At 50.9% G+C, this 26,825-nt stretch overlaps 1 protein-coding gene and 1 long non-coding RNA gene across 3 annotated transcripts; both read left to right on the forward strand.

Moving 5' to 3' along the window:
- The first annotated feature begins 1,796 nt into the window (after window positions 1–1,796).
- On the forward strand, window positions 1,797–22,860 carry LOC124051874 (unconventional myosin-XVIIIb-like). Of its 2 annotated transcripts, XM_046375635.1 has the most exons (43): window positions 1,797–1,977; window positions 3,686–3,832; window positions 3,909–4,265; window positions 4,405–4,468; window positions 5,599–5,711; window positions 5,799–5,966; window positions 6,433–6,643; window positions 6,718–6,860; window positions 6,951–7,051; window positions 7,307–7,370; window positions 7,787–7,931; window positions 8,197–8,376; window positions 8,733–8,823; window positions 9,067–9,259; window positions 9,822–9,902; window positions 10,159–10,279; window positions 10,379–10,526; window positions 10,640–10,823; window positions 10,900–11,050; window positions 11,190–11,299; window positions 11,390–11,455; window positions 11,537–11,665; window positions 12,037–12,180; window positions 12,575–12,664; window positions 12,749–12,868; window positions 13,033–13,138; window positions 13,291–13,415; window positions 13,519–13,673; window positions 14,468–14,591; window positions 15,080–15,280; window positions 15,361–15,471; window positions 15,998–16,102; window positions 16,604–16,765; window positions 16,858–16,971; window positions 17,073–17,189; window positions 17,279–17,362; window positions 17,514–17,651; window positions 17,732–17,917; window positions 19,601–19,734; window positions 19,816–19,857; window positions 20,758–20,922; window positions 21,139–22,080; window positions 22,686–22,860. In XM_046375635.1, the coding sequence occupies exons 1-42, from the start codon at window positions 1,939–1,941 to the stop codon at window positions 22,073–22,075; spliced, it is 6,366 nt and encodes a 2,121-aa protein (XP_046231591.1). In that variant the 5' UTR covers window positions 1,797–1,938; the 3' UTR covers window positions 22,076–22,080; window positions 22,686–22,860. The 2 variants fall into 2 exon arrangements, with proteins under 2 accessions (XP_046231591.1, XP_046231592.1); XM_046375636.1 differs by lacking the exon at window positions 19,816–19,857 and having other exon boundaries at window positions 1,798–1,977.
- A 228-nt stretch (window positions 22,861–23,088) lies between these two features.
- Window positions 23,089–26,567, forward strand: LOC124051785. Its single transcript, XR_006841879.1, has 3 exons — window positions 23,089–23,230; window positions 23,649–23,815; window positions 25,479–26,567. It is a non-coding gene; the product is annotated as an uncharacterized LOC124051785 (long non-coding RNA).
- The last annotated feature ends 258 nt before the right edge of the window (window positions 26,568–26,825 follow it).

Genomic DNA, 26,825 nt, shown 5'->3' on the forward strand with positions numbered 1-26,825 from the left:
AACAACAGATTCATCTTGGATTGTGATTCTCTTTCTAGTCCATTAGCTTCTCACTTGTCCTCTGTGCTTTGGTATTCAGCAGCTCTACAAACAGGGTTGTGTCCTCCCCCTCCTCCCCCCTCCTCCCCCCCTGCAGATATTTATAGAGGAATCGTCTGTCAGGCCTGCCGTGCTGCTTATCACCGTGTGTCACTCTATTTCTGACCACATGCCCCACTCGGCCTGCCTTGCTCAGTGTGTGTGTGTCCGTGGTGGTGTTTGTGTGACAGCAGGACTAACCCTTATTAACCATCTGGATCTTCTGGGGGATTTTTCGCCGCTTTCAAAGGTACGTCGCTGTGTGTCCATTACAGTCCAGGTGTGACACTGAGCAGGTTTTATTTGGAGAAGAGAAGCAGCTCACAGGCCTGACGGGGCCTGACGGGGCCTGACGGGGCCTGTGAGCTGCAGCAGCCGAGCTGTGATTTGACTTTGGCTTCAGACACAATCTAACAGCAGCTCAGACGCCGCCGGCGACGCTCAGACTTTAGCTTTCATAGTTTCTGTCTCTGGAGGCTCATTAGGAGATTCCACCTCATGGGTTATAAAGATGTCTGCTCCTGTCTGGATCCATAATGTAGTTTAACATTTTAAGTTACACTTGATTTGTAAAATTTAGTTGTAAAGCTGGAGGATTCATGTAAAAGTGAACACAGAGCCTCACACAGATGGTGAAGGCACTCAGCCTCCTGTTGAAAACCGGCTGTCGACTTGTTTACAGGGACTGACAGCAGCAGTCGCCTGCAGGCTGAGGTCGGGCCTGCACGCTGTGGGATCCGGTCTGAATGTAGGTCACTGGACTGGGCTTGGAACCCGTCACCTCCCGCGATTAGATGAGAAAGCTGAAAAAAATCAAAAAGTATGAAAGTTTTGATTGGAAAACAAGTTTGCTTACTTAAATATTTAAATTAAAGGCCGTATAAAACAAAAGTGAATCTATAAAAATGAGACTTTATAGTGATTTAAAAGAGGACAGTGAGGCAGATCGTCTGATTCTCAGTATCAGTTTAGTTCATTTAAAGGTGCTGGTAACCAGAACAGGAGAAATATTCACATTCATGTTTTCTAGTTAGTCCAGCTGGCTGGAGAAACCAGCATGAGTGTGTTTTCTATACTGAATTAAAAGATCTTGCTGCTGATCACTTTAGATCAGAATGTGAAATCATCCTCTGATTTCTTTATGTCTTTCCTGCGTGTTTCATGTGTATTTAACACGAGAACGTTACGAACAATCCAGGAACTGAAAACAGTAACGGACCCAGAGTCGAACCCTGGTGCTCCCCACAAGTAATCACTTCACTGACTGCTGTCACTCAGAGCGCCGCTCCAGAGCAAACCCGAGCAGCCAGTCAGGTAATGTGCACAGGTGTCCACTGCCTCTCACACAGTAGAGGTGAACGCAGGCTCAGGGTCTGAGCTGTGCGCAGATCGCCCACGCTAACACTTTGACAAGAGACGGCAGCAGATTAAAGTCCGCAAACAAAGTTGGGAGGAAATGAAGGCGTTCATTCAGAAACACGATGTGTGACAACAAAGTGTGTCAGCCTGAACAGAAGGACGAGGAGACAGTTTGTTCGGGAGTAATGACGCCTCAGTGGACACGACGCTGCCGTGAGGCCGCTCAGTCGTAGGAAAACGCATCACCGCGACTCGTTTGTGTGTGTTTGTGTGTTCACTTCTCCCCGACTCATCTGACACGTCTCATCATTTTTCACCGCTGCTGAACCTTCACTCTTTTCCTCACTTTTGTCAGGTTGTTTGAGTTTCCCTGCGCACACACACACACACACACACACACACACACTTACACACACCGCCACTGTGACATCACGGCTGGCTGACGTCCGTGTGACCCCCGCCGACACACCCCTGAACCCCTGATCCCCCTCCTGAGAGACCATGGCCCTGTCTTCACGCTTAAAGCTGTGGGAGCAGAAGGGAGGTGCCGTTTTCTGCATGCTGCGTTAGCGTCTAATCCATCACCTGATCTGGACTGTGTGTGTGTGTGTGTGTGTGTGTGTGTGTGTGTGTGCTGTGCAGTTGAGCACTGACTGCATGGCGAGGCGACCCTCTGTTCTAACCCTGAGTCACGGAGCGATTGGTGTGTTAGTCATCCTGCATGTTTAACGCACGAGTTAAATGTGCTTTTTAAAGCTGCGCTCGTCGTGGAGGTTTGAGGTTTGGCACAAGCTGACGTTCAGCACTTTGGAAGAATCAGTGAGGAGAAAATCGCTAAGATTTGACAGACGACTTTGTGCTCGCAGTGCACACACACACAGGAAGAACGACTCGGACCCTTTGTTACAGGACGAGCAGCAGTGCAGCCTTGCATTCACAGTCACAGGATGCTTGTGTGATGTGTTCCTGTACATGACACCCAAACCAATTTAATCCAGTGAGATGAGATGACTTTTGGGATTTTTCTCTCCGCTGCAGCCACACTTCATATTTTCGCTTTAACATCTGAGTACTTTTGTTCCTCCTGCGACTCAAACCAGGCTGGCACTCTGAACCCTCGGCTCAGATCGGTTTTAATCCTGAAAGAGGTTCTCTGAAGTTCATGGCCTGGCAAACTGCAGTGTGGGTTTTAACAAAGTGTTGCCACGGCTGGTCAGTCACCCAGCGCACTCGCGTGGATCCAGACTTTAATGAACTGTACGAAGAGGAGAACGATGGTGGCGACTTACAGCTCGTCCCAACGTGACATCCGTGAACACAAACAAATCCATTAACTAAAGTCAGTCGCAGCCTCTCGTACGACCAAAAACGTGAATTTCTCACGTCGTAGCCTGTCACAGACAGTGAAGCAGCCGCCCTGCGCTCACCTTTGCGTCAGCAGGTGCTTCCTGTTAGTCACATGCCAGGCCTCGGACCACCGCTGCGTTTGCCACCTCCTCCGTCGTGCTCACCACAGCCGCTGGAGAACTTTGGAAATTATTGTTAACCGTGAAAAGTTGAGCAGATTACAGTTGAGGATGACGGGATTTGACTCACGCCTCCTGTACACGATCATTACGCTCATAATGAGTAAGGGGACCTGCCCTGTTTCTGGTAGACCGGTCCAGACTGTCCAGTGTTCTGGGCCTGACGAGGTCCTGCGATGTGCATCAAACAAACGAACAGTTTCCCTGTAGAGAAGAACGCAGCTCCAGTGAAAACTGTTGTTCTCTGGCTTAATGCAAATGCAGTGTTTGAATCAGATTAAATATTCATCATTAAATATGCCAGAAATCTGTAGGTCACACTCGTCAGGACGATTCTCACACGGCTGAACTTCAGCGATGCTGCTGCAGGATCGTTCTGATGTCCAGGAGTCCTCAGATTCTTTGAGGGACCTCAATGTCCTTTGAGATTTTTCAAGGTTGCCAAAGTACCCACAACCATGTGTGCAGGTTTCTCCTCCTCCTCCTTCCTATTGGTGCATTGCAGACGACATGATGTCACCTCCGACTGTCGTCTGTGCGTGATGCTTTTTAAACATGTTGAACGAGAGCAAGTAAACCCCGAACGACGCTGCAGGATTGGCAGTTTGTGAATAAACACTTGAAGTCCGTCCTTGACTTGAACGTGTGCGTGTAGCATCTTTGTTTCTGACTCTGTGACTTGTTCTAATTGTGCCTGCTGTCGTCGATCAACGAAACCACAGATAAAGGAGGAGAACAAGCCGGTGGTCGCGGCCGTCCCTCCGCCTCCTCCTCTGTCGGCTCTGCCGGGCGGCTTCCTCAAACAGCTGGTCAGAGACTCGGAGAAGGAGACCAAACAGAAAGAGCCGGAGGTCAAAGAAGACAGACCGGTGAGTCTTGGCAGCATTCTTGTCAAATTTTGATCAAACAATTGAGTCATTTAACCCGATTTTTCCCTCCTTCCAGCCAAACAGACTGAGCGACAACCTCGTGCAGCAGTTCCTCCACCCGGACGAGACGCCGCCGATCCTCGAGGCCCAGAAGTCCCTCCAAGCCGAGCAGCTAATCAACAACAGCAAGCACATCGTCGCTCCTGAGCCCAGGAACAACCAGGAAACCAGACAGGAAGTGACACCAGAGCCCCCGCAGCAGCAGCAAGAGGATATGAAGCCTGAGAGGAGCCAGAAGACGCCACAGGCCGAGCACCGGCAGGACAGGAGAGAGCAGGTGAAGCAGGTGAAGCAGGTGGAGAAGAGGGAGGAGCGGCAGGAGCCTGACGGAAGGCAAGCAGACACAAGCATAAGTGAAACCACCAGGAGGGAGGTACGCATTTATAATGAGGCGTTAATGTCGTCGGTTGGTAGATTTAGTAGATTTAGATTTAGTGTTCAGAAGGCAAAAGCTTTAAGCAGAGGAGACAGCATTAGTCTTTGTCTTTGTCCCTCTGTCGTTTGTCCCTCAGGTGAGGGACGTGTGGTACGAAGCTGGAGACGTATGGTACGTCCACAAGGACGGTTTCACGCTGGGTGAGTCCTTAAAGCGACCAGAACAACCAAATGCGTCCAATCACTGAGCTTTAAATCATGTGACGTGCACCGACAGGTGGGTGGGGGTGTGTGTGTGTGTGTGTGTGGGGGGGGGGGGGGGTCGTTTTTATTTGGACGTAAAAGAGCATTTCTGACACAGATGGAGTTCCAGGTGTCACACGTGTTGGTTTGATGTGTGAACAAGTCGTCTCCATCGTGCAGGATTAGCAGCATCTTCTGCTAATCCCACAAACAATCTCTGTTATGTTGGTACACGTTAGTCACCTCGTCCCTCCTGAAGCTTCTGAATGAATCCATCCATCATCCATCCATCCATCATCCATCATCCATCCATCATTCACCCATCCATCATCCATCATCCATCCATCCATCTGTCCACGCTGCTTTAAATGATCAGAGAATTAAACAGGAAAAGCTTAGAGTGTCTTGAACCTGGCTGGGTGTAAGGAGGACTCGAGTCGGTAGGGCAGTAAACAAGGTTGATCCCAGGCAGAGGTCGGGACACAGAGAAGCAGTCAAACCAGGCAGACGTATCCAAGACGTGAGGCAAAAAGACGAGGTCAAAGACAAGCAGGGATCAAACACTAAGAAGCTATGACTGCAACGTGAGGCTGTGAACAATGACGAACTGGCAACGAGACAAGACACAAGAGGGTCTATATGCACGACTAATGGGGAGTGATAAGAGACAGGTGTGGGACAAACAATCAGGGATCAGGTGCACACAGACGGGGAGGGGGCAGGGCACACAGGAACCTGGACCAGAGACAGAGGTGAGCGATCACAAAATAAAACAGGAAGACAAGACATGAAGACATGAGGGAAAAATAAAACACTTAACAGACAAGGAACATGACATAGAGGGACCTGAATACTCATCCATACAGCAGTAACGGAAAGTACATTTACACTTACATTTATAGTTTTGAGGTACTTGTACTTGAATAATTACATTTTATGACACTTTATGCTCAACACAGTTTGAGTATCAGAATTTTGTTTCAGTTTTTTTCCATTTGTCTTTATTGACCTCAGCTTCTGATCAAAGTCTCATTGATATAATCTGATATATGATCTCCATCTGATTGGTTGATTTGTACTTGTTTCAGCCACTCAGCTGAAGCCAGATGAAGGCACACCTGAACTGCCAGAGGGCCGAGTGAGGGTCCGCCTGGAGGCCGACGGCTCTCTGCACGATGTTACAGAGTTTGAGATTGAGAAGGTCCCTCGGTGCTCTTTATGTTCGAATGTCTTCCTGTCTGCCTGCCGCTGTCCCCCCTGTGGACTGACGGTGTGTCCTCGTCCACAGTGTAACCCGTCAGAGCTGGACCTGTGCGAGGACCTGAGCGACCTGCAGAGAGTCAACGAATGTGGAGTCCTGCACACTCTGATCAGCCGAGCCAAAGCCAACATGCCGCTCACACACGCTGGGCCCAACCTGGTCAACTTCTGGCCTCCGATCCAGACGCACAGCAAGGTGAGCCTAACCTAGCATTAGCCTAGCCTAGCCTAGCCTAGCCTAGCGTTAGCCACTCTTCCATGCATCTCCTGGTTTGTTTTCTATGTGTATTCAAAGTCAGAAACACCTGTGAGGATCCCTGTTCAGACTGTCAATCTGGCCTCAGTGCTTTCATAAAGACAGGAAAACACCTGGTCAGGTGGGCAGGTTTTGTTCCTGATGTCATAGTAAGAAACCAACTTTCGGTTTCGGCTTTTCGGTTTTGAATCCTCTCGAGTCTTGGTGTAGTGATGGGGTAAAAAACTTGTACACAACCGTGGAGCTTCCTCCACTGAGCGAACGTCCGTCTGTTCGCTGTAGTTTGACGGTTGGGTTTCCGCCACTCTTCCTGGTCTCCTTCTTTAGTGAGATAGTGAATGACTTTATGAAACAAGTGAACTGTTTCCAATCATCTCATCTTCTTCTTCTTCTTCCTGTCTGTTAGACTCCGAAGTCCCGGCGAGGGGAGTCGGTGTGGGACGCTCCTCCTGCTCTGGCTGCTCTGGTCAAACGGGTCTACGTGTCCATGGTGGGCACCAGGAGAGACCACAGCGTGTGCGCGGTGGGACGCAGCGGGACCGGGAAGACGACGGCGTGCCAGGCCTTCGCCCACGCCCTCCTCAAACAGGCCGGGACGACCGGAGAGAAGATGAGCGGTGAGTACAGCGGCTGCCTGCCAGGATGCCAGGCCACACCCTGCAGGCCGCTGATTCGTCTGCTCTGTCCGCAGTGGAGCGCGTGCAGGCCATGTTCACCATCCTCAAGTCTTTTGGCTGCGTGAGCTCGCAGCACAGCGACGCTTCGTCTCGGTTCGCCATGGTCTTCTCGCTGGACTTTAACCACGCCGGACAGGCTGCTGCTGGACACCTACAGGCACGCCAAACGCACACACACACACATTTAACAGTCCACTGTGGTCTCACACTCATGTCACTCATGTCACGCCTCCTGCTGCTCCTCCAGACCCTGATGTTGGACAAATGGAGGGTTTGTCAGACGACTCGGGGAGAGAGTAACTTCCTGGTCTTCTCTCAGATGCTGGCGGGACTCAGCACCGAGTTGAGGTAACGTCCAGAGTACGAACTCCCCGCGCTGCTGTGGATCCTGTGAGACGTGCTGCTTCTTGGTCTCTGGTTGGTCGGTTCTGACTCCAGCTGACAGATTCTGTATCAGTTGTGAACTGCTGCAGCTGCATCAGTCTGAACAATCCAGCAGAGTCACACTCAGTTTACTACAGAATGAGTACTTTTACTGCTTGTTACTCTATGATTTGACTCAGTGTGTACTTCGGCGCTCACACTCTGAATTTTCTCCATCAGGACTGAACTGCAGCTGCATCAGCTCCCAGAGTCCAACTCTTTTGGTATCGTCCATCCCACTAAGGTACAGTAAGTGCAGCCGACTGCACCAACAGCTGCTGAAGGAGCAAATAGCAACGTGAACGATGATTAATGATCACTTAGCAATTTAAAGTTAAATGTTTTCAAAGTTACTTCCAAAGTCAGGAAAAAGAACCTGATGAATCTGAGACCATCTTCTGACGTGGCGCCCCCTGCTGGACGCCGTGCTCAGAGTGCAGCGCTGAACAAACAGCAGTTTTGTGTTTACTACGCTGCTGTGAGCTCGTGCTCGTGTAAGAGTGAAGCACTGGGGAGGAATGAAAATGGAAAAATGAGCCACAAAGTGTTTTTGAACGGCGAAATCATGTGACGAGGAGACTGTGATGGCAGATGAGATGTGACTCAGCTGTTCCTCCGCCTTATTAAGATTTCAGAACCTGTCTGTCCGTCTGTCGTCAGGTGGAGGAGAAGCAGCGAGCGTCCGTCGCCTTCGCCAAGCTGCTGGCTGCCATGGAAACGCTGGGCTTCTCGGCCGGCGAGCAGAAGGCGATATGGCATGTTCTGGCTGCTATTTACCATCTGGGAGCTGCTGGAGCCTGTAGAGGTAACACTGATTCATCATCATCGTCATCATCATCACTCACACCCTGTTGGTGAACACACACACACACACGCACACGCTGTAGTCCATCTATGCTTGTGAGGACCCTTGTAGTCGTGTCCCCTCCAGACTTCTCTCATGGTTCCATTTACTTCACTGTTGGAGGTCCAAGCACAGCAGCTTCACACACAGGACCAAAGTACATGGACTTCAGTAACAAGCTGTCCCTTCGTGTCCTCTCTGTGTCGTCCCCTCGTCCCCTGCTCAGTGGGCAGGAGGCAGTTTGTGAGTTTCGACAGCGCTCAGACGGCCAGCGGCGTGCTCGGCTGTGAGGGAGAGGAGCTCCACACGGCCGTCTTCAAACACCACCTGCGACAGCTGCTGCAGAGAGCCACTGGGGGCAGCAGAGAGAGGAACGCCGCCGCCACCGCCGCCGAGTCAGAGGAGGGTGAGATGCACACACACACGCACACATGGATGATGCCGTTCCCTCAGGCACGTGAAGGAAAATCTCTGAAAATGTTGGAGGTTTTAGATTTTATTTATTGAGCACTTTGTTCTGACAAACAAACAAAAGTGTTACGACTTTATGTTCTAACTTTAACTTTAAAGGGACAGTTCGCCCCAAAACCGTGCTGTTTGTCCATCCAGATGGTTTTGGTGTGAGCTGCAGTTTGGAGATGTCAGCTGTAGACGTCTGCCACCAAAAAAACTACACTGAAAAGCTCAGTTTGAAAGATGTTAACTGTTGGACGTCCCTCACTGGAGGAGGACACCATCTGACAACATCCTGTCTGTCTGCAGGTCGCCGGCTGACGGCTGCTCAGTGCGTGGAGGGAATGGCTGCCGGACTCTACGAAGAGCTCTTCACCGCCGTGGTCTCGCTCATCAACAGGTGTGGATGCGTCTCACGCTGCCCAAAACTGTCACCGCTTGGTGAAGCGTTGGACAGACGGCTGGTTGGAGCTTCACCTGGAAGACTCCATCCGTCCATCTGTTTGTTCAGGAAGGAGACGCTCGGGTGGAAATGCTGATTCTGATTGGTCATACTGGATCGTTATTGTTCACTGAATCGACCCAATTCTCAAATCATCCTTTAACCTGTGTGTGTGTGTGTGTGTGTGTGTCCTGTGTGCAGGGCTCTGAGCAGCCAGCAGCTGACGCTGGCCTCAGTGATGGTGGTGGACACGCCGGGCCTGAGGAACCCGAGACACTCTGCAGAGGAGCGAGGGGCCAGCTGGTCTGAGCTCTGCCACAACTACCTGCAGGAGAGGCTGCTGGAGCACTACCACACACACACCTTCACACACACTCTGGACAGATACACACAGGTAACGCACAGACAGGTCGACAGCTCGTTGTCTGCACGCACGCACGCACACACACACACACACACACACACACACACTCTGATTCCTTGCCTTCCTGGCTCCACGTGACTGGTTTGAGTCAGTGAAGGTGGAGTAAAAGCCGACTGATGAGGTGTCGGCTCACCTGTCGGCTCACCTGTGAGGTGGGCTGCCTCCCCTGTGGCGCCGTGTTCTTCCGCAGTACAAAAGCTTTTCCTTTCCTGACAGTGAAGCGATTACGGAGCCTCGAGGGGGGAACACAAAGTTTGTGCTGCTCACAGGAAACTCGCTGAAGCTGACCAGAAAGCAGATAAACTCGAATGACTTTTCCTCTGCTGTGAAGTTACTTTTGATCTTTATTGAATTTTGTTTCCTGGTGTCCTCTGTGGGGCTCCGTACGACAAAGTGCTGCTGTAATTTTACAAATACTGCAGTCGCGGATGATAAAACACTCCATCCTTCATTTATTTTTATTTTTCTCATTTCGGTTTTCCGGTCTCAAAGTGTTAAAGCTTCAAACAGTTTACTTTATAATGTGCCACAGGAGAAGATCCCCGTGGAGGTGGAGAACCCAGAGAACAGCCCGGCTGAGGTGGTGTCAGCCGTCGACCAGCCGCCGCCGCAGGTACGCAGCACACACGAACCGCACAGCTACGTCACGGCGCCGCTTAAAGGGCCACTCCGCTCGTTTTACACGTGAAGGTCGGTGAGTTCGTCGTCTCTGAGCCGACGGCTGGAGGTCTCTGACCGAACGTCCGCATCACCTTCAGGACGTAACCTTCATAACACACACATGACACTGTGTGAAGTACCAAACAGCCAGTCAGTGCGTGTGTGTGTGTGTGTGTGTGTGTGTGTGTGTGTGTGCGTGCGCCTCTCAGGTCCGGGTGGCAGATGGAGACCCCAGAGGTCTGTTATGGGTTCTGGATGAGGAGATGGTGACGCCAGGCTCCAGTGAGAACACTGTGCTGGAGAGAGTCTGCCAGTATTACAGCAACGCTGGTAAACACACCGCCACACACACACAGGTTAAGAGTCCCTCCCGGTGTCTTCGTGTGTGTGTGTGTGTGTTATATAAATGTCCTGTTGCTGTGAATTCAGTGCGTCAGTGCGAGCAGCCGCTGCAGTGCGAGGTGAACCACCTGATGGGCTGCGACCCCGTCCGCTACGACCTGACTGGATGGTTCGGTCTGATCCAGAACAACCTGTCGTCTCTGAACGCCACCTGCCTGCTCCAGAACTCCACCATGTGAGTCCGCCTGAAGGCCCAGGAGGCTGAACGCACGGGCGCGTGGTCGTCGTAGGCTACAGGTTTTGTTTCAGACAGGAAGATGGGCTCAGTCTCTCTCTCGTCTTCCTCAGCGCGGTGGTGAAGGCCATGTTCACGCCCAGGATCTCTGTGCCCGCTCTGTGTCGAGGCGTGGGGGGTCTGGAGGGCAGCAGCCAGCGCTCCCTGCAGAGGAACGGCATCATCAGGAAAACGCTGAGCGGAGGAATGGCCGCCATTCGCCGACACTCGCAGTGTGTCGCAGTCAAACTGCAGGCAGTGAGTATCCCAGCGCGAGCATTTCTCCCCACGCATGACCGGATGCATTCAGCCTCTCGCTATCGCCGCCCTGCAGGACGCCCTCGTGAACCTGATTCGGCGAGCCCGGCCCGTCTTCCTGCAGTGCGTCAGCGCGAAGGCAGACGGTGGAGGTTTTGACGTGCCGGCGCTCAGAGTCCAGCTGCAGTCCACTCAGATCCTGTCGGCCCTGCAGCTCCACCGAACAGGTCAGCAGTGACTCTTACATGTTACACAAAGCGTGGAAACGTTCAACAGTTCAGCTGAAACGATGAGTCGAACGATCAGCTGTTTGCTGCCCTGCTGTCTCTTCATGTGGAAACTAAATCCGTCCTGTGACCCCCTCAGGTTATCCAGACCACATGACTCTGAGCGACTTCAGGTGTCACTTCCAGGCGTTGTCTCCTCCCATTATGAAACGTTACTCGTCCATGTTTGTCAGCCACGACGAGAGAAAGGTCAGCAGCTCTGTGCCGTACGAACCGTCCTCTCCGCCGCTCTGAGCCAACAGTCGGTTTCCTGTCTCTCTCTCTCTCTTTGTGTCTCAGGCGGTGGAGGAGCTGCTGGTCGAGTTGGATCTGGACAAGAAGAGTGTCGTCGTGGGCGGCAGCAGGGTGAGCACGTGTTCCTCTAATGGAGCAGCAGGACACGTATCCAGCTGATGTGTCATGGATCTTCTTCCTGCCGTGTCTCAGGTGTTCATGAAGCGAGGCGTCCTGCGACACCTGGAGCAGCGAAGGGACCAGCAGGTCACCGGCTGGTTGGTCCACCTACAGGCCGCCTGCATGGGACATCTGGCCCGTCAGAAGTACCGCAAGCTGAAGGTGAGTGTTCCCCCGAAGACACACGTCACCCTGATGGACCCACTCGTCTGAGCATCCACTTCCTGTCCCGAGCAGGGGTCCCTCCTGATGTTTCCTTGTTTTTCCCACCTGGTTTTTGTTCCTCATAAGAAGGTCTAAGTCAGAGGACATCAGATGGACTTTGTTGTTATTTCCTCCGTCAGTTAATCTGCTGATTGTTTTCTCAACTAATCATAAAGTCAGAACGAAGATGAAAAGTCAAAAACACAGAAAAATGTCTCTGAGCTGAAGCAGACGTCTGCAGACCCCAATCGAAAACCCAAATAAAATCAATTCGTCCAAACATTTAAACCTCTAGGTGCGCGCGTGTGTGTGCGTGTGTGTGTCTCCAGGTGCAGCAGATGGCGGTCAGCTGTCTGCAGAGGAACCTGCGGGCTCTCAGGGTTGTGGCGAAGTGGAGCTGGTGGAAACTTTTCTGTCGAGTGCGTCCTCTGCTCGATGTCAACATGGACAACGAAAGGCTGCGAGCTAAAGAGGTACACACACACACACACGCACACACACACACACAGGACTGATGGAGTGTCAGCAGCATCATGCATGTGCACAACACGACCTGAAAGCAGCAAACGGTTCACTATTTTAAACGTAGGGTTCAGTCAGGTTTGTCCTCTGAGTCGTCACAGTGAAGGCTCAGCTGATGAAGCTGACGAAGCTGACGAAGCTGATGACGCTGATGAAGCTGACGAAGCTAACAAAGCTAACGAAGCTGACGAAGCTGACGAAGCTGACGAAGCTAACAAAGCTAACGAAGCTGACGAAGCTGATGAAGCTGATGAAGCTGACGAAGCTAACGAAGCTGACGAAGCTGATGAAGCTTCAGGCGCCTCCTCGGTCGCTCTGAGATCCTCTTCTCTTTCTTCTCTGCAGGATGAGGTTTGGTCTCTGAGACGCCGCCTGGAGAAGTCAGAGAAGGAGAGGAACGAGCTGAGGCAGACTGCAGACAGTCTGGAGACCAAGGTGTGCACTGCAACACACACACACACACACACACACACACACACACACACACTCTCTGCTCACGTCATGTGTGTGCGCGTGCAGGTGACAGCTGTGACGTCGGAGCTGAGCGATGAGCGTTTTCGCGGCGACTCGGTGGGTCAGGCTCTGGATGTCGAGAGGGCAGAGAGACTCCGACTCAGCAGGGAGAACAAAGAGCTGCAGGTGTGTGTGGAGAAACACCTGAGCACGTCCTCCTCCTCCTCCTCCTCCTCCTCCTCCTCCTCCCCCGCTTTCAAGTCCACTCGCTTGTCGAGCTCCTGTCTCCATACTTTTCCATCACAAAATGACTGTTTCCACCCCGCAGTCAAACGTCTCTGTTCTCTCAGGCTCGAGTGGACCAGTGCAGAGTCGCCATGGTAACCCTGGAGAAGCAGCTGGAGGAGGAGAAGCTGAGGGTCCAGACCGCCGAGAGTCAGAGAGGAGCAGGGACAGGTGAACCTTCACGAGCAGCAGCTCATCCTCTGTGTGTTTATGATATCAGTATTCCAGTTTTTACAGCCGTACAGTAAAAACCGACCAAACAGGAAGCATCATCAGTTAGCCCGTCAGCCCTGACGGTGTCGCCTCCACCTGTCCACACACAGGCAGCGAGCTGGCCGTGCAGCTGGAGTGCTGCCAGACGGAGGTGGAGTTTGTCCGCAGACGACTCAGGCAGACGGAGGAAAAGCTGGAGACAGAGAGACAGACGCGGCAGCAGCTCGACACCAAGGTGAGACAGGAGGCCGAGACGCGCCGAGACACTGACGGCACATTAAGTGTCTGAGGGGTAACGCAGTGTGTGTGTGTGTGTGTGTGTGTGTGTGCGCGTGCAGGTGGCCACGCTGCAGGCCCAGCTGGAGCAGTCCAGGCGGAGCGCGACAGAGCTGAAACGTCACTGTCGCCGCGTGACCTCCGACCTCCAGGACGCCCGAGTCCTCACCGACAGCCTGCAGGGCCGCATGCACGAGCTGGAGCGCAAACAGAGGAGGTCGGTGTCCTCCTCTTCCTGTCCTTTCTGTGGGCTCGCGTGTGTCTCGGGTGGTGTGATCGATGTTACCTCCACCTTGTATCAGTCGGAGGAGGGAGGGACGGCAGCAGAGCCTCCTGTGGGAGATAAACAGGATCGACTGCCCTCTGCGGCGGCCTGCGAGCTCGGACAAAAGCCTTTGGTTTGAAAGCATGCGGACGTTTTGCCGCCGTCGCCTGCTTTGTTAAACGAGGCTGAGCTCGTTTTCCCTCCTGAAGCTGAAGTCTGAGGAGGTCAGCGCGAAGCTTTTCAGTCGGATTCTGCCAGCCAAAGAAACGGGATTAATGAGTTCATCACAGAGGCTGCTTATGTAATGTTATGAAAAGGTTCTGGAGGGAACAAGCAGGAGTTCAGATCAGACCTCTGGGTGAAGGTCTTCTCCTGGTTCCAGTTTTCTGATGAATTAGTTAGACTTTTATAACCAAAGCTGTGAAACTCTGAAATGTTCTCTCAGGCGCTGAACTTCATGTTTTATGGGTTCATTGGATTGTATTTCAGCTGTTGATTCATTTATGCTTAAGCCTTTGATTGCTTAATGTGTAAATCATCTGCTGAATCAGAATAACATACATAACAGTTGATGTGTTAAAGGAACAGTTCACCCAAAGAACAAAAGTTCAGTCATTTTCCCATCAGCTTGTGCACCCACTTCAGACGGGGTTTGTGCCGATGCTTTTAGCGTTTAAGTGACATCCTCAGATCAGCGGGTCGCCGGGTCAGCACTGGACCTGAATGGTGTTTCTGTTTGCCTTCAGGTTCGACAACGAGCTGACTCAGGCTCTGGAGGAAGCCGACGGCGAGAGAGAGCAGAAGGACAAGGCCCTGCAGGAAAACGCCGCTCTGGGAGCTGAAGTCTACGCCCTGCGCCGGAGCCTGCAGGTGCGTTCAGATCGACGCGCTCATTCACACAGAACGATGAGGAGCAAACACGCTGAGCTCCTCCCACCGCCGCTCGCCGCAGCCAACGACGTCAGCAACACCAACACTCGTCAGTTTAATGTGGACAAGAGCACGTAATCTGTGGTGGAAGTTACCTGTGTGGTACTACAGTGTAGTATCACACTGTAGTATCACACACCACCAGCTTTAACATTTAACATTAACCTGGTAAAAGCACAAAGTTATCATAAAATGGAAATAGCCAAGTACAGTACAAGTACTTCATATTGTACTTCAGCGCAGAACTTGAGTAAGCACTGATTTTTAACTGATGTCTGAACTGTTTCCTGTTTGTCGTCCTTCACGCTGCTGCTTTTCGCTTTCGTCTCTCGAGTGAAGCAGCCTGACCTGCGCTGTCAGCAGGAAGTGGAGGACAGACAGAACGGGGGGGACGAACTGAAGTGTGTGGACGCTCTGTGTGTGTGCAGGAGGGCCAGGCGGAGGTGGGCCGTCTGCAGAAGCAGAAGGACGAGCTGTGCGCTCAGATCCGCGACCTCAGCCTGCCCGTCCATCTCGCCTCCGACTCCCTGCCCGACCTCAAGAAGCAGCTGCGCCTCCTGGAGAGTCAGGCCGACGAGAGAGCGCAGGAAGTCGGCACGCTGACCGCCAGGATCCAGCAGCAGCAGCAGGTGCTGACGGCGCCCGCGGACCGGCTGACATGTTTTCACATGTGCCGCCCTCCTCACCTGGTCTCTCCTCTCTCTGACAGATCCACATGCGCTTCGAGATGGAGATGGAGAGGATGAAGCAGATCCATCAGAAGGAGCTGGAGGATAAAGAAGAGGAGTTAGAGGACGTGCACAAGTCCTCTCAGAGACGGGTAGGACAGCACGTTAGCACTTCAGTTTAATGTTAATGTGACGATAATTCACTTCGTAACAAAGATTATCCTCCAAAATACGACTTCGTCCCTAATCACAGATGATGTTTTTGATTTCAACCTGCGAAGGCGTCAAATACACGTAGTGAAGTAGAAGGCTTCCCGTCGAACTGTAGTGGAGAAGTAGTCTGAAGTGGAAGAAAATGAAAGTACTTTTGAGTAAAAGTACTCCGTTCCTTCCCTCCTCTTAATCTTCTCGATGAAGAATTTCAGTTTGTTCCCTTCAGCAGAAGCTTTAAATCAACGAGCTGCGGTTGACTGATTCAGCAGGCGGCTGTTGGCCTCTGGTGTTTGTTCTGTTTCCTGTTTTATGCTCCTCCACAGATGATGATGATGATGATGATGTTCTCATGCTTATCGTTGAGCATCCTGCTGCAGGGTGCATCTCCCGTCACAGACACAATGAAGGCTCATTCAGGCGGCCGTTCATCACCGTTTTATTTGGTTGTGCGTTCGTTGTGTGTAGCTGAGGCAGCTGGAGATGCAGTTGGAGCAGGAGTACGAAGAGAAACAGATGGTGATTCATGAGAAGCACGACTTGGAGGGACTCATAGCAACTCTGTGTGAGCAGGTACACACACACGCACGCACACACACACACACACACACACGCGTGCGCACACACACACACACAGCTCTTCATCGTTGTGTCTCGTGTGTGTGAAGTGACTGACTGCGTGTCCAGCCATCAGTACATCATCATTATTGTGTCTTAACGAGCTGATGTGTCATTGCTACAAAACCAGCATATGCAGCATGAAGGCGGCAGCTAATTCAGCGCTCCGTCTCTGTCACTGTGAGCTTGTAATTGGAGTACTGATGAGCCGTGGCCAAGGCCCGAGCCATGGCCTGAGCCGTGGCCAAGGCCCGGGCCGTGATCAAGGCCCGAGCCGTGGCCCGAGCCGTGGCCCGAGCCGTGGCCCGAGCCGTGGCCTGAGCCGTGGCCTGAGCCGTGGCCTGAGCCGGGACCCAAACCGTGGCCGGGCTGGCATGCAGAGGTTCAGAGCGAAGGATGTAATCTCGTTCCCCAGGTGAGCTCATCCCTCTCAGGTTAATCCGTCTTGTCTCGCAGGTGGGGCACAGGGACTTTGATGTGGAGAAGAAGCTGAGGAGAGACCTGAAGAGGACTCACGCCCTGCTGGCCGACGCTCAGCTGCTTCTCTCCACCGTCGACGGCTCAGGACAGAACCTGCCCGACGGCAGCAGAGAGCAGATCGAGCGTCTGCACTGCCAGGTACGCTCACCTGAACGCTCGCCTGACTCTCAGCGCTGTCACCTTCTGCTCCGTTCGAGGTACATTCACGCCCTCTCTGTGTCACCGATTAGCTGGAGGAGAGCGAAGCGAGGCGGCTGGAGGCCGAGAGCATTCAGGCGACTCTCTCCCAGGAGCTGGACAACACTCAGATGGAACTGGAAAATATCTGCAAACTGAAGAGTGTGGTGAGTGTGCAGTCAGGTGGCTGAAGGGACTTTTCGAGAAATTAAACTGGGGAGCAGATTCGCATGGAACCAAGCTTTCCTTTTTATCTTTGACCGTGCAGACGGACGAGCAGCTGGCCATGCTGCAGCATGAGAAGGCGGACCTGCTGAAGAGGCTCGAGGAGGACCAGGAGGACCTGAATGAACTGATGAAGAAGCACAAAGCGCTCATCGCTCAGGTAAGGCTTCGTCTGCACGGTTTGTCTCTCCAGCTCTGTTCATCTTCGCCCTGGAAGCAAATCTGTGTCCCCCTGTCTCTGCCGTTTAGTCCTCCAGTGATATTTCTCAGATCCGAGAGCTCCAGGCCGAGCTGGAGGAGGTGAAGAAACAGAGGCACACTCTGCAGGAAGAGGTAGAACACAAAGGCAGCGGCGAGAGGCTTCTGAGCTGAGTGTGCTGCAGCTTTCGGGGTCATTTCACACCTCTCAGTGTAAGCGTCACATTCACTGGTGCTCTGGTGCTTTACTTTGGCTCTCCTCTCCCTCCACCTACTCATCGTGCAGCTCCAGCAGAGCGTGTCCAGGCTGCAGTTCCTCGAGTCGTCCACTGTGGGGCGCAGCATCGTCAGCAAACAGGAGGCGCGTGTATGTGACCTGGAAAATAAACTGGAGTTTCAGAGAGGCCAAGTCAAGAGGTTTGAGGTAAGAAAACATGACCGTGTGTAATGCTTGACTCCCTGCGTGGCTTCATCTCAAGTCTGTCCCCCCTGTGTGGCGGCCAGGTGCTTGTGCTGCGTTTAAGGGACAGCGTGGTGCGTCTGGGAGAGGAGCTGGAGCAGAGCGCCCAGGCTGAGGCTCGGGAGCGAGAAAACACCCGCTACTACCAGCAGCGCCTGCAGGACATGAAGCTGGAGATGGAGGAGCTGACGCAGAGGGAGCAGGACAGCAGCCGCCGACGCGTCGAGCTGGTAACCAACATCAGACCGCCGCTGCTGCGACGTCCGCCCACAAACCAAACGCACACAAACCACACATGTTCCCTGCCCAAACAGAAACCAAATCCACCTACAAACATCTGGACAAGCTCACTGTAGAGGACTTTCCATCCAGACTTACTCTGCATTTCACAACATGCTCTTCCCTCTCAGGTCTTATTCTGTCACGTCACAACAACATCAGCAGCAGCAGCAGGACTGAAAACCTTTCTGTCACAAACAGCAAACCCTCGTCCAGAGCTGAGGACGATTACAGGAGCAGAGAAAGGGAGTAGGTCCTCCCTTTCTGCAGACAGATCACCTCCAATCTACCTGGACACAAAGCCCAGCAGGTGTTACTCACGTCCGAGCTGTGAGACGGCAGTTCGAAGCGACGCTGGTGCTTAAAAAGCTCTGGCAGGAAACTCTTCCTCCAGGCTGTGGCTCAAAGTAGCACAGAGGAGTCACTTCTCCGCCGCTCTCGTTAACGGCGGATTATGTGGAACATCAGAGAACACGGCTGTCGTTAGCGTACAGGTTTGATGAGTGTAGCTCTGACGGCAGGAGGGAGGGCCTCTCCTAAACACGCCTACACGTTCTGCGAGGATCACAGCGCCTTCAGGTGACCGACGCGCTCTCACAGCTCGTTTATATCACCACGCTTTAGCAGACAGGACGTCCTGCAGGTCAGGGCGGGCGATCTGACGCCTTTAGATCACATCGACCTCGAAGGCGTCCGCAGTCGACTTCACACGACTGCTCCTGGATCCAACAGAAGTGCCAGTACCAAATGGCATGAAAAGACGAGTACCTCCACGTGGTACATGTACTTAGTTACAGTCCACCTCAGCTTCGAGGCAGGTTTTAGGACCACATGATGAGAACGCGTCCTCATCTGCGATCAAACACACAAACATGATGAAGAAGTGAAGTTTTCTCTGCAGACTCGACTCGTTCACAGCAGCTTTTCTTTGTGAGGCACAGCTTCAATAATTATTCAGTTATTAGTACAAAGAAAGCAACACACACACACACACACACACACACACAAGGATGCCCTTTAACAACCTACCAACACACACACACACACACACAGTCCTGCACTCCTCCTCCTCCTCCTCCTCCTCCTCCGTTCTTAACGTCATCTCTCCCTCATCCTGCTTTCTCTCTCTGACTGTGATTAATCCTCATTGTCTCTTCAAGGTTATGGGCACACACACACACACACACACACACACACACACACACACTCATACATGGTTATGTGTCTCTATGACAACCGCTGCACCCACACCCGTCTCCTCAAAGCCAACAAAAGCAATAACTTTGAAAGCCTAGAAGCTTTTTGTGTGTGTGTGTGTGTGTGTGTGTGTGTGTGTGTGTGTGTGTGACAGGATGCGAGAGAGACAGAACAAAAAAACAAAAAAACAGACAAGATGAATTAATAAATCACCCAATGTCAGCGGGAAACAATTTTCTTTCTAAACAAGCCGGGCAGACGGTTCAAACATCAGCACCTTGGAGGTCTGCAGGGCTGAGAGGACACGTTGCAGGACGTCCACCGTTTGACCGACGGGGTCATGAGGGTCAGGCTGATGGCGCCTGCTGTGGCGGGTTGGGAGGTGCACACACCCGGCCGCCCTGCTGACGGGGACCAATAAACATGTTTGTTTACAGGAGATGCAGGTGGAGGAGCTGAGCGCCGTCAGGCAGGCGCTGCAGGCCGACCTGGAGACGTCCATCCGCCGAATCGTGGACCTGCAGGCCGCGCTGGAGGAGGTGGAGTCGAGCGACGAGAGCGACACAGAAAGGTGAGTGAGTTCGCTCTCTCCGCCGCCTACATGATCACGTCTGTGTGATCCGGTCCCTCACCACTCTGCCCTTCACTCCAGCGTTCAGACGGCCGTGGAGTCCCTGACTCGAAAGAAAGACCTGTAAGAACCTCCTGAGTGTGTGTGACCTGAACATCAAGTCATTAAACACCTCATCGCTTTCTGTTCGTGTGATGGACTGACGTCATGCTGCTGCTCTGCTCTGAGCGTGTGTGAAAAGCGACTTCCTTTCTAGGATGGTGAAGGACCCGCCCAACCTGCTCATCGTCTCTTGTATCAGCCAATCAGAGGCAGAGTAGAGCAGGCCATTCCTTCGCCATCTGAGAAAAAGGAAACAAGCAACAAGTGTGTCCAGGCTGCGTTCGGCACTAAAATGTCCTCTGGAAACACTTCCTGTTTCCTGTAGCTGCAGCACGTTTTTGTAACGCGTTTGTCTGTTTGCATGTGTTTTCTCAAGCTGCAGTGTGTTGAGCCCTCTCAGCCACCGTACCAAACTTTAGTAAAATGTGTTTGGTCTATGTTCATAAACCAAATGAAAAATTAAATCTAAATTAAAGAAGTGATCTCCTTTACCTGACCGATCCTGTCCTCTTTACCAGTTTGAATACCTTTGAAGCAGCACAGCCATCAGTTTGAACCAAACCGTCCACACTCGCGATGCTCCAACTTCCTGATCTGTGATTTAATGAATTACAAAACGATATGTTTCACCCCTCACACAGCGCAGATAAAACTTGAGACAAACAGCTCAGTGTAACGTAAACCTAACGGCGACGCCTCCGAGGGGAAACGAGGCGTCGAACGTCCTGCTCTTCCTGCATGTAGTCCAGCTGGGTTTGTGTTCACGGCTTTGTGGGCTTGATATGAACCTAAAGCTTCTACAAGACGTTCAGCGTGTTCGGGGTTCAGTCTAGATGCTTGCATGTTCGTGGCAGCCAATCGTGTGTATTTGTCAGTTACAGGAGAGTTAAGCTGGTCATCTGATCTGATTCTGTTCTGCAGTGACTCGGTGTCCAGCGTCGGCTCCATCGGGACCGAGGATGTCGGAGAGGGGATTCGGATTCGAGGAGGCTCTCGTGGCCGTGGATCTCCCTATGGCGGCAGTACTGTCAGCAGCCACGGGGGGCGCCAGTCTGTCACCGACACCATGAGCACCTACAGCTTCAGGTGAGCCTGGTGACTTATGTTCCTCCACAGGTTCAGACTGATCAGAAGAACATCAACAGGAAAAATATTTTGTTAAGTCATTAACGTTTTTCACCAAACTCATTCTGCTTCCAGTTTCTCAAACTTTCTGTTATGTCTTGACAGTAAACTGAATATCTTAATGTGAATAGCTGCAGCCATGGCTGTGTGTTGTGAGTCTCTTCTGTCCCTCTGCAGGTCTTGCATAGATCCTGATGACGACGGCTCTGAGGCTGGAGGTCCCAGGGGTCTCGGTCGAGCCCCGTCCTCCTCGGCCCTGTCTGAGCTGCTGGATGGACTTCGTAAACGCAGAGCTGGCGGCGATGCAGGAGGAGGAGCCAGCAGCGCCGTCTCACTGCCCATTTATCAACCGACCGCAGCCTCAACTCTCAGGCGAAGAGCCTCGGCGCTCTCTCTTGGTCCAGAGGACCTCCAGGAGCCGCGGCCCGGCCCGAGCATCCTCAAACCGTCCTCACCGCTGCTGCCTCGCGCTGCCAGCGCTCGCTCCATTGGTGACGCTCAGACGTCCTCCACAGCTGGAGCCAAACTCTCCCGCTTCAGCTCAAGCGAATCCGTCTCTTCGCTCCCCTCACTGCCACGCCTCTCCTCCTTGGCGTCCTCTCTCGCCACTCGCCATCGTCCTCCCTCCCTGGCCATCCCAGAGGAGGACGCGGAGCAGCCCGTCCGCTCCGTGACGACTCCCATCCAGCGCTCCCCTCAGGCACCACGGCGGTGCATTCTGGGTAATCTTGTTGCAGAGGATGGAGGTGAAGCCTCTCTGGGTTCAGAGTCCATGGTCTTCCAAAACCGCCGCCTGACTGGGGATAACGACGCAGCCTCTGACGTCCTGCCTGCCATCCGGAGAGCTCAGTCCACCAGCAGCCTGGCCAGCTCAGTCAGAGGAGGCAGGAGGGCATTGAGCGTCCACTTTGGAGAGCTGCCTCCTTCGACCCGCAGCAGGAAAAGCTCCGAAACCGAGTCCTCGAGCTCAGGCGGATCAGGGGGAAGTTCCCAGGGCGGCGGGCCGAGACGCAGGTTTGACAGGCCGCGGGGAGAAAGGCTGGAGGCGGAGGGGAGTGAGGGGGGAGACGTGGCGTCAGTCATGAAGAGGTACCTGAAAAAGGAGGCTGACTGAAGCAGGTGAGCTGAGCTCCCAGAGAGGCGGAGTCGCCGTTAATCACCACTGGAGGTTCTCCACCTCGTGGTTTAGATTCCACTGTTTCTACATCAGAGCCTCATTTCCTGAAAGCATGTCAGGCCTAAGATGATCATAAAATTCATCTTAAAAACATAAAAACTCTCATGACCGTACTTTATTTTACATTTTAATGATAATTTAGCTATCAGTTATGTTCCAATATGAGTTTTTATTGCCTTGTGGTGGGATTTTCTTATCCTTTTCCTTATTATTATATTTATTTGTTGTTCTTTTTCTTGCTTTTGTACAAAAAAGTGCTGTTCTTATCAGGAAATGTGATGTTCGAATGTGATTTCACACTGAAACCAGAGAGAAAAAGCACACAGAGTCTTCTGGCTCTGAAGGCTGTAAATCTGAATGGGGAGGTGTAGCCTGAGGTGCAAATATCCCTCCAGTCCCATTTGGAGGTTGTGGTATTTTTAGTTCCACTTCCTGGGCGAGATTCGGAGGTGTTTGATAAATGCAGGCCTGGACACGAGTACGCGGCGGTTTCTCACCACCCATCTCTGGTCTGACCATCTCATCTTTGTTTTTTCTCCCCCGTCAGCCTCGTCGTGTGTCCACATCCAGCTGTGAGCTCCACAGACTCTGAACCCAACACTCCAGAAGCCAGCGAGGAGCTTGTCTGACTTGTTAAAACCACCTGAAAATCCACAAGCTGTCAGTCAGCTGTGTTTCAGATAAACACTGTTTGTATGTGAATAAAAAAAAAATGAGATGAACTTTTTGCCTTGTGAATTTATTCCATCATTTGTCATATTTGACGTGACTTTGGATCGTCGGACAGCGTGTGCTTCCTGCTGGACGTATTTACTTCTGATGACGTGATAATTCAGACGCCGCGTAGCCTTAAATGTTGGCCAATATAATCAGTTTCCAAAGCAGAGATCCTTTCAGTAGAGATGCTTGTTCTGTACTTCCTGTTGTTTTTCTGCCAAACATCACAAAGGTCTTCCAGGATGTCCTCGACACTCAGGACGTTTACTCAAAGCACAGCTGCTTGGTTTTTCCTCTTTCATTTCAAAACAACTTTTGAATGGAAAACTCTCACAGCTGCTGCGTCAGAGAGTTTCAGACCACAACATTTCAGATGTAAGTATTCATACTTCTCACTCCACTGCATTTACTTAAGTTTTTACATTCACAACATATAAAACAAAACTCTTTGTTGAAGATCACCAGCAGTTATTCATGTGCTGTGAGTACTTTTACTTTAAGTATCTTTTGATGTACTGAATTTTGAATACAGGATATTTACTCTAGTAATGACAGTATTACATCTTGGTATTTCTACTTTTACTTCAGTAGATGTACTGAATGCTTCTTCCACCACTGGTATTTTAAGACTTTATATTTAAACCGTAAACAGTTTTCTGTGCCAACATAAGAAGTGAATGTAAACAGTACAAGCTACAGAATAATGACACCATCAGTGTAGCGTGTCACTATTTCCACTGTCAATATTTAAATTTTCTATGCTTTTTAAACAAAGAATCTTCGTCTTCATCAGTTGTCACCTAATCGACAGTCAAAATGTTCTGAAACGCTGGAGGCCTAAGCTGAGAAGCTGTTATGTTCAGGGTCATGGAGGACGGACTGCTGGTCAGGACCAACCTGTCAGAGCTTCATTGGCTGTGGCTTCTATGTTCTTCATCCCCATCTGTTGCTCTGCATGAGGTGAGCCACAGTTCAGCTTAAGGTAACATTACTGAAGGAATCTCCAGGTGAAATCACCTGCAGCAGAGAAGCAGGTGAGGCGCGAAGGAAAACTGTACTCTGTACCACATCCAAAAACGAATACTGCTGAAGTATTTCTACTTTCTACCAGACTCCAATGTCGTGTGATGTTGTCTTTAGTGATGCTGTATCAATTCTCAGAGATTTGCTGCTAGGGTTCATTTTGAGTTGCGTTTACACCCCCGACAGCTAGATGGCAGTGTTGCAGTCTATCCTCAGGTGTTTGACTGCAGTGTAACTACAGAGACAGGACGAAGTTTAGCACATATCGTGATACGTATCACATCGCCAAACTCCTGCCAGTTCGCACACCAAATCATTACAGTTCTGCTGTATCATCTGTCAGATGTTACTGAAATCTTTTCCCTTTTAAAAGGACATTATGGTGTTTGGAAAAGTTTACATGAAAATGAAAAAGACTAGAATGAAAATATGAGCTAAACGTCACTGATCTCCCTAACATTGTAGCTAAAACTAAAACAAAGAGATACCTCTCCTGAAATTATTTTTAATTAAAGAAATTTATTTTTATATTGCATTTGTGGTAATGAAGGAACACCTCACTGCTGGTTTGTCCTCAGTGATCAGTGAAGGCATCTCTCTGATTGCCTTCACTGATCAACCGTCTCAGTATGGCAGCAAATCAGCTTCTATTTCCTGCTTTTGAGATTCCATCACATTAAACTTGCTTTGCCTAATGAAATCTTGAGGTGACATTAACGATAAGAGTTGTGGCAACCAAAGATAATTAGTTTATAAGAACATCTCCGGCTACCGGCGACAGGCTCGTGGATTATAGTCTTAATGTTGTGGATTATGGATTTGCATTATCTGCAGATTTGATTGAGATTCCCCACACTTGAGTTTTGAACTGTGTGAAATGGTTACGCAGCACCCACACAGCAGCTTCAACTCGCTGCGATCGCTTCATCAATGTAATCTTTATCATAGCACAAAAAACCCCACAAGCCCCGTGAGTGTCTGCAGGGCTCGGAGGTTTGGGATCGATTCGGTCATTCACAAATCATCAGCGTGGTGTTCAGAGGGATGGAAGGAGGAGCTGTGTGATTCTGTCCATTTCCCCTCCTCCTTGTCTCGGTTCTAGTTGGCGAAGAACAAACACAGCGTCCTGTAGCGTTGGACTCAAACCCTTATTTGTGAATTCCCAGGAGTCTGCAGCTTTTCCATCCAATGCAGCAGCTGGTTTGGTTTTCCTGTCAGTCATCTGTAAGGTGCAGCTCTGACCGCCTGCAGCCTAACCTGAAACGCTGCTACACCTGGCCGGCCTTGTTAGCGCTGCTCCACCCGCCACATGTAGTTTGCTGCAATAAATATGATCATGCTCAGTATTTTTTAAAGCCAGTTTGTCCACAGTTTAAGTCAGAGGTAAAAAAAAATGGCCTCTGATTTTTGTAAAATGACAAACTAGCAGATTTTATCAAGCTAGTTAGCTAATTAAGCTAACGTCAACATCATGTGGAGGCTGAGGAAGACGTTAAACCACTTTGATCTCTCTTAACTTCACTGCAGTTTTTGTTTTGAAATTAAAGGTTTGTGTCCATGTTTTATTGGCATTTAACCAAAATCCAAACATTTCTTTCAGCTTAACCAAAGCGCTCGGTTTGCCTAAACCAAACCACAGACGGGATGCAAACTCTGGATTGTGATGTGCCATCCACCTCCACCGACTCCAGCACGATTTATCGTTCACGAGCTGCTGTGATGGCGTGTCGCTTCGACGTGACGAGAGGTCAGCAGCACAGGTGACATTCGGAGGATTGGATTAGTTTTTGTGGATCTGCCTCTCACACATGAAGCTGTTGAAACAACTTCTCTTTCTTTGCTGTAATGGATCTACGGAGGAGCTGAGTGCCCTTTACGAAACCTTCCTTTACACTCAGATAATCCCCCTCCAAACAGCTGCTATATTAAATGTTTTCCCTCCGAATGCCTGGGAGTAATTTTGGATTATCCCACTTTAACTTGTGCACTGAACTCTTGTAGCTTTTAAAATGTAGCCACAAACTTGTGGCCCACTTCAGCTCCTCGGTGTGATGAAGCATGTCAGACATTAGTGTTCACTGATTAGCTCGGTGCTTGAGTCCTGACCTAATTGTCTGAAGTGGAACTCTTGAATTGCAGACCTTTTGACTGTAATCCACAACGTTGCACTGGGATTTTTTTATTGATCCAAAGCAAACATGAGTATTTGATTGAAAGTTCCAGTCAGCTATCATTTCTCAGTATTACCACACAGGATCAAATAACAATTTTAACTTCAGAGCCCTTCAACTGTTGAAGAACCGACACCGTACCTTCCCTGTAGGAACGTTTATTTTTATGTTTCTCTCAGTTTCTAATCTTTCAGCTCACTTGAACCAGAAGACATAATTACAGTCTGTATCTTCACCTTTTTAAAATATCTTGAATGAATTTCCAGCGATATGACTGGCCTGGCTCTTTGTTTAAGGTTGTTTTCCTGCTCCTTCAGTCTGTTATTTCTTGGATGGAACTGAAACGAGATGAGGCAGGATTGTTTTTAAGTTTCCAGTTATGACTTTCCCTAAATGGCTTTGTGGTGGAGAGGCAGATAAATGCTGTGGTTCCATCCTTATGTCTGTTAAATGTAAGGGTACATTGTGCACTCATGAACAGTAAACAGGACCCCATCTGAAGGCAGCAGGGATTTGGACCCTGGACCCTGCAGCAGAAACACACTGAGCTCCTTCAAAGCTTCCTCCTCTCTGGGGGAGATGAGGCTCACGTTAGTGCAGCTTTGTGAAGGTGACAGGTGATCCACATTAACCTGCAGGCAATGAAAACCAAATGGATGGGATCAACATCATGTCCCAACAGGATGGAAAGGAACTGCAGTGTGTGTGTGTGTGTGTTGTTATTTACATTTACAGTTAATGTCTCCTCAGTGCTGTAGTTGTCCATGTTTCTTTTT

Source organism: Scatophagus argus, chromosome 20 (genome assembly GCF_020382885.2).
Source record: "Scatophagus argus isolate fScaArg1 chromosome 20, fScaArg1.pri, whole genome shotgun sequence".
Taxonomy (NCBI): Eukaryota; Metazoa; Chordata; class Actinopteri; family Scatophagidae; genus Scatophagus; species Scatophagus argus.